The sequence below is a fragment of the Petromyzon marinus genome, chromosome 15, assembly GCF_048934315.1.
Source record: "Petromyzon marinus isolate PM22_M1 ecotype Great Lakes invasive population chromosome 15, UKy_Petmar_22M1.pri1.0, whole genome shotgun sequence".
Taxonomy (NCBI): Eukaryota; Metazoa; Chordata; class Hyperoartia; order Petromyzontiformes; family Petromyzontidae; genus Petromyzon; species Petromyzon marinus.
The window spans coordinates 2,753,234-2,760,241 of NC_133681.1; the positions used below are offsets into that span (position 1 = coordinate 2,753,234).

At 50.5% G+C, this 7,008-nt stretch overlaps 1 protein-coding gene across 3 annotated transcripts; it reads left to right on the forward strand.

Moving 5' to 3' along the window:
* The first annotated feature begins 925 nt into the window (after positions 1–925).
* On the forward strand, positions 926–6,054 carry KCTD6 (potassium channel tetramerization domain containing 6). Of its 3 annotated transcripts, none has more exons than XM_032954656.2 (3): positions 1,014–1,171; positions 2,325–2,496; positions 3,383–6,054. In XM_032954656.2, exon 3 carries the CDS (start codon positions 3,427–3,429, stop codon positions 4,126–4,128), a length of 702 nt encoding a protein of 233 aa, XP_032810547.1. In that variant the 5' UTR covers positions 1,014–1,171; positions 2,325–2,496; positions 3,383–3,426; the 3' UTR covers positions 4,129–6,054. The 3 variants fall into 3 exon arrangements, with proteins under 3 accessions (XP_032810546.1, XP_032810547.1, XP_075923325.1); XM_076067210.1 differs by having other exon boundaries at positions 2,325–2,484; XM_032954655.2 differs by lacking the exon at positions 2,325–2,496 and having other exon boundaries at positions 926–1,171.
* Positions 6,055–7,008: the final 954 nt, after the last annotated feature.

Genomic DNA, 7,008 nt, shown 5'->3' on the forward strand with positions numbered 1-7,008 from the left:
CATGAGCCTTGTAATCAAAGGATCAAACCATGGTGGGCGGTTGCCTTTAGTTTTAAATCTAACCAACGGAGCATGTTTGTTAAGAATTTGGAGACAGTGTACGTGAAGGTCTCCCAAGCCGTAGTCAGGTTGGGGATATCACAGACCTTGTCAATATCCGAGTGAAGCACATCATTAGTAAATGCCTGAGTGCTGAAGTGTCTCATAGAGTGCTTCCCAACCAATTTAGGGGGGGCTTTGGGTCTGGCTGATGATCTCACCCCAAAAATGAAGGAGTGATCACTAAGGTTATTACCCAGAACACCAGTCAGTGTGAAATTGTGAGGGGCATTTGACAATAGGACGTCAAGCAGAGATGACTGTCCCGGATTTTTTAGGTTGGGTCTTGTGGGGACATTTATTAATTGAAACAGATTAAATTAATCTGCAAAATTTGTGGCCACGGCCGGCGGGTTTAGCCAATTCTAATTTAGATCACCCACGAAAACTATTTAACCTTTAGGGACGGTGACACGGGGCAGAGACGCGGGTGCCACGTGGGTTTGACCGACCGAGATGACTGGTGGATTGCATCAGATGTGCCGCCGACTCTGCCAAACCCGTCCATCACAAACCTCTCCCCCCCCCCCGTCTGCATCATCCCGCGTCAATCCATCACCGCTCGCCGACACGACGGGTTGGGAGGCGCCTTGCACGTGCGCGATGACGTCACTGGGGACAAATGAAGCCGCGTAACGTCTCGCGCTGTGACGCAATGTTACGCGATGACGTCTTTCGGCCAATTGAGGGCGGGGTAACATGTCGCTCCGCGACGTAATGTCGCGCTGTGACGTCACTTCGGGCAAATGAAGGCCGGGGTAACATTGTGTCGCCCCGTGACGTAATTTTACGCGATGACGTCTTTTCGGCCAAGTGAGGGCCGGGTCAACGTCGTGTCGCTCCACGACGTAATGTCGCGTTGAGACGTCACTTCGACCAAAATTAGGCCGGGTGACGTCATCATGCCACGCTATGACGTTACGCGGTGACATCTCGTAAGCCAAACGAGGCCGATGACGTCATGTCGCGCTGTGACGCCACGGAGAGAGAGAGGAGGCGGGAGAGGCGTTCGTCGCTGCTGTCGCTGCCGCCTCGCGAACGATGGAGGCGGCGCGCGGGGTCGGCTCCTCCGGTAGAGTTGCGGCTCCGAGACGCCTCCATTTGGCGCTGAGGAGGAGACGGTCGTGGTGGGCGGATTGCCCAGGGCCACGTTGCCTGTGGCTGACGGAAGGGTCGCAGGCGGCCCCGGGGGGGGGGGGGGGGGGGGGGGGGGGGGGCCTCGAGGCCAGAGCCAGGCCGGCTCGCAGTCGAGGCGGGCTTGGCTCGCAAAACTCGATTTGGTTTTCGATTTTATAGCTTTCGTGACTGCAGGGATTCATCTTCTTTGGTTCTTTCGGTAAAGTCACCACGTAAGAATGGGAACAATAAAACAATACAAATTAAACGTAATGAAATAAAATTCTCACGACGTTTCGGCCACAAACACAAGTAGCCTTCTTTGGTTCTTTCGGTAAAGTCACGTAGAATGAGAATAAAATAATAAAATAATAATATTTTCACGACGTTTCGGCCACAAACAAGTGGCCTTCTTCAGGTGAAAGGAACAAACCTGTCGGGACGACAGGTCACACAAACACAAGGCTACTTGTGTTTGGCTACTTGTGTTTGTGTGTGGCCGAAACGTCGTGATAATTTTATTTCATTACGTTTCATTTGTATTGTTTTATTTCCACTCTTACGCGGTGACTTTACCGAAAGAACCGAGAAGACGATTTGATGTGTCGCCGTTCGGAGTTACCGAGATGTTTTTGTTTGTTGCTGTTGCACCCGATTCAAGAGCCGAATGGCTCACAGGGCTATACCAAAATACATGAAACGATGAACTAAATGAACTATTGATTACTCGCGAAAGGCTCGCCGAGTCTCACGTCTCCGAAGGAAGTTGCCCGCTTCGTCGTTGCGTTGTTGTTGCTGCTGCTGCTGCTGCGTGTGATCCCAATCGCGAGGACATGTGCAGTTTATTGTTTCAGCGTTGGGATCTGTGTGGCCAACATGGAAATCGCGAGGATGTTTTAATTTATTACAGCTATGGTAGTTAATCGGAGAACCCTGAGGAAAGCAGTGCAGAACAGGGGGTGGAGGTGGAGGAGAACGTACAAATCGAAACCAGGAACTTGTTGATGCGATGCGCGACTTGAGTTCGTAGCGCTGTTTGTTGACCGCATGCTTGGCGTGGGGGGGGAGGTTTCTCTCTCTCCTCTTCTTTAATGTGATCCCGGGCGCAGAAGCCACGTTTACCCTACAAACAACTTCACCACGGGACTCTCACCCAATTCTATGCGGAGCACGCGCAGCGAGAGAGTCGTGGGCACGATCCGCCTCGTACGGGGGACATCGATGTGGGGGGTGGTGGTGGCAAGAAGTCGGCGGCTCCTCACCGCTGAGGTCATCCTTCAGGTTCCCATCATTGGCTCAAGCAAAGCTGACCGTCGATCAGAGACACCTGACCGTGGGATGCGTTTACCGGAGATTGAACTTGTGGTTGAGTCACCGATTTGCGTCCGCAGAAGTGCACCGGCGTGGCTGGTTCGGGACGTTGGGTACGCGTGAGACACGTGCTTATGTGAAGGGTCGTAAGGGCCGTGGGATGGAGAGAGGGCCTGTGTGTTGTCTGCTGCGTGATAATGTTGGTACGTTCTTCCGAGCAACGCTCACCACGATTGTGTTGCGTTTCAAGGAACCACATTTTAAGCAAACTGCAGACTCTTTTCACGTATTGGCCAGAGACATTGTCGTCAACGTTGAATTACAATTGACCACACATTGTGTAATTTTTGTGAAACAAGCATCCCAGACTGGATTCCGTCATGTCTTTCAAACAAGGTGTGGTATGGAGAATCGTGTCTGTGATGCTGCACACTGCCTCCGGTTTGTGCGGTCTGGCATGTCCAATGAAGCATTTATTTCAAGTTCCACACAGCGTGATTCGCGTGGCGAGTTAAGTACACCCTGGGATGTGAATGTTCAAGCAGTACCGTAATTGTGCGGCAATATCCAACACTTTAAAAAAAGTAATTTATGCCACGAAATGCAGAAATTATCACATTCCAGCAAAACGCAAATGGCTCACTCTATTAGTGTGTTATTCAAATAACGATGTGCCAAAAAGATGTGGCACTACTTGAGCATATTGGCACAAGATAGAGGAAAGTGGAAAAAATTAGGAAATGTTAGGTAGACACCTACAGGCTATCTGCTCATGGATTGTGATGGTGATGAAGTACCTGCCAATATTTGCTTTGGGTCTAATAATTATAATGCTTTATACATTTTGTTTTTCCAGTCAGCCCAGTGCCCATCTGCATCTCGCGGTGAAGAAGAGGAGCCATGGCAGACATAATAATGTCGGAGCCTGTGACGCTGAACGTGGGCGGCCACCTTTACAGCACGTCGCGCGCCACGCTCACGCGCTACTCAGATTCTATGCTGGGCGCCATGTTCAGCGGGGACCTGCCGACGGCGAGAGACGCGCAGGGGCACTACTTCATCGACCGCGACGGGCCGCTCTTCCGCTACGTGCTCAACTTCCTGCGCACTTCAGAACTTACCCTCCCGCAGGACTTCAAGGAGATTGATCTCCTACGAAAGGAGGCTGACTTTTATCAAATAGAGCAGCTCATCCAATGCCTCAATGAGCCCAAGCCCCTTTACGCGTTGGATACTTATGAGGAGACGGTGGAGCTGGCAAGCATTCGCAAGCTAAGCAAGTACTCGAACCCAGTGACGGTGATAATTACGCAGCTCACTATCACAACCAAGGTGTTTGCACTGCTCGAGAGTATCGCTGGAAACTTCACGCGCTGGAACAAGCACATGATGGATACGCGCGATGGGCAAATGTCTTTCACGTTTGGGCCGTGTGATTATACGCAAGAAGTGTCGCTGCGCGTGCACCTGTGGGAGTACATTGCACGCCAGGGGTTTTCCCTGAGATGCTCCCGCGTGCACCACATGAGTGAGCGTGCCAATGAGAACACAGTCGAGCACAACTGGAGCTTCTGCCGCCTGGCGCGGAAGAGCGACGATTAATCGTCGCGTTGCATCTCCTGGCCTGGTGAATTTTCCACCACCTTGTCCCCTTTGCGCCTCCTGTGAGTTTAGATGTCGGGACTTGAACACGCGAGTGTATGCCGTGAAATTACAAACATTACACGTCGCCCATCGCTCCTACTTTTTTTACCAAAACACCTTTCCGTGGGCACTGCCTTGTCCTTGAGCAATGAACATGGACACCGGGTTTTCATGCCAGGCCCCGATGGGCTGATATAACTAGACCCTCTTGTGGTCACTAAAAACACGTACCCCAGCAGTATGACTATTGGGGGATCTTTATTTTGTGACATCCAGTTTTTAGCCTCGCAGCCCACGATTGTCAGCGAGCACATTCAGACTGGCACAGGGCAGGAAGAGTTGGTACAATAGGATTCGAAGTGGTATGTTTCGTGTATTTGGGATGGGAGATGATATAGGGTGCTTTGGGATGCTGGAGTTAGACATTAATCAGCAACACGCCCAGCCACCAGTGCCTTCCCAGTGCTGATGTTGACACCACACCAGGGGCTCTTAAAAGGCTGAGTCAACCTCCGGGAGGCCCACAACAGAATCGGGATCGAACCCAGGCTGCCAGAATCATAATGGGTCCCTCCAGTATCAATAAATATTCAAATTATGTTAATGCAGTACACAACTGCACCACCACGCCATACTCTGTTATTAGTATGTGTATGGTGAGTGGGACGCTTGTATTCAACCAGTGAAGAATATCTGAAGCAGCCCTGGGCCTCTCCTAGGTCGACTCAGCCTTAAATTAGAACTTGGGACCGTGTGTAAACGTCACCATTGAGACAAAGGCGTGGTGCTGGCAACCCAGCCTCCCTTGGTGCTTGCTAACAGCATTTGCCGCAGCAGCCTGTGTAGGGGGGCGTCCATAAATGACGTCACGCACCTAGAGAGGGGGGGTGGTCAGACATTTGTGATGACGTCTGACAAGGGGGGGGATTGAGAAATGTGACGTTACATCAAAATGCGCAACTTTAAATAAATATAGACAACACGTTCTACTTATATTCTTGGTTCTTTCGGTAAAGTCACGTAGAAGGGAAACAATAAAAATATAAAACAATAAAATTCTCACGTCGTTTCGACTGCAACACAAGCAATCATCAGGTGTGAAAGCCACAGCAAGACATTTTGAAAAAAGTGGCGTTTTTTTAACAGCACCACGGAGAGCGATTTGGCAGTTAGAATTTTATTGTTTTATATTTGTATTATTTTATTGTTTCCCTTCTACGTGACTTTACCGAAAGAACTAAGAATATGAATCCCTGCAGTCACGTAAGCTTTAAATCAAAACGTTCTACTTAATTAAATAGACTTTTTAATAAATGTTTTCTCCAACATCAGAGTGCAGCACCACATTTTAAATACGCACTACAATGACAATAGTTGAAAGTGATTTGAAGCATTTTTGGGGGGGGGGGGGGGGGGCAGAGCTTTGTGACGTCAAATTTGAGGGGGTCTGACTTTGTGACGATGGGTGGGTCAAAAATCGTCTAAAATCGCGTGACGTCATTTATGGACGGCCCCTAGGCTCTACAAGGGATCTTTGGTATACTGAGCGGTGGCGTAGTGGTTAGTGCATTGCGCTATCAACCCAGCAACATGGGTTAAATTCCAATTCACGGATAATATCCGTGCTGATTATCTTAACAGGTGATGGTCTCAGTACTTGGTGTAGTGTGTAAAGGTGAGCACGAGGGAGACAAAGGCAGACAGGCATGGTACTGGCCACACCCTCCCCTTGTTTGCCATGTTGGCCTTCATAGGCAGAGGTTCGTGGTTCGATTTAGTGGCCGCCCTGATTAATTCTGCACTTGTATTGCGTGACCAGGAAACGCAGGCAAAACACATTTTCATCATTGCTGTTTTTCAATAAAAAAAAACTTGGACAATAAATATTTTCGTGAAGGAAGTGTTACTTTGACAGCGAATGTCAGCAGAATTGTCTGTGCCACGTACACTCAAATGCTTATTTGCCATGAAACACAAGTACGACCCGGAATCAGTTTTGTCTGCATGGGGGGGGGGGGAGGGGGGGACACTTTAAATGTATTTGTTTTTCATTGGAAAACCCAAACGTTCCATTCCGCTCGTGCAGGAACTTTGGGTGAAGCCAGAGCCTGCCATCTTACTCGGGGAGGAACCAAAAGTTAAGTGACAACGGGGACCGCCATCTTACCGGGGGAGGCATCCCAAAGTAAGAGATGCAGGTGTAGGGGTGTTGCGGGAAGGTAACACAGTCACACCATGGTGGCTACAACCACGTCCGCTATAGCCCCGCCCTCGGTGGTGTATTGGTATAAAGGACGGGGAGCCAGAGAGCTCGGGGCAGTGTTGGGGCCAAGAATGAAGAACCAGTGAAGAAGGAAGGCTGGCTAGATAGACCCTGGGACTTCCCTGACCGCTGTCTTTTTGAGGGCCGGCAGGGTAAGCCGGTGGTGCGGCCCCAGAGCCTCAGAGCCAGAGCCCTTTTAAGGGTCGGTCTGGTTGTGGGGTGCCGTGACCTGTACCATGACCAGGGCCAGATCAGATAGCCTCCTCTAGCGCCTGTAGCGGAGGAACTGAGAGCACAGGAATTAGGCTAGATAGCCTAGGGGGTGTCCCAGCGTGTATACGGGTGAAGGGGCCGTTACCCCTTCCAGTGTAACCTGTGTTAAGCTTGAATAAACAGTGCTGCCTCTACTCCACCGTGTCCGTGTCCCGTGAACCCACTACACAGGAGCCAGCGTTCGACTTGGGAGGGTTCCTGGCACGTGGAGTGCATCGCGTAGAGAGCTCCTTTGGTCAATCCACTGCTGGATGACAGCCGACCCCGACCGCATGGGCTGTGGAGGTTGACCTCATTGGTCG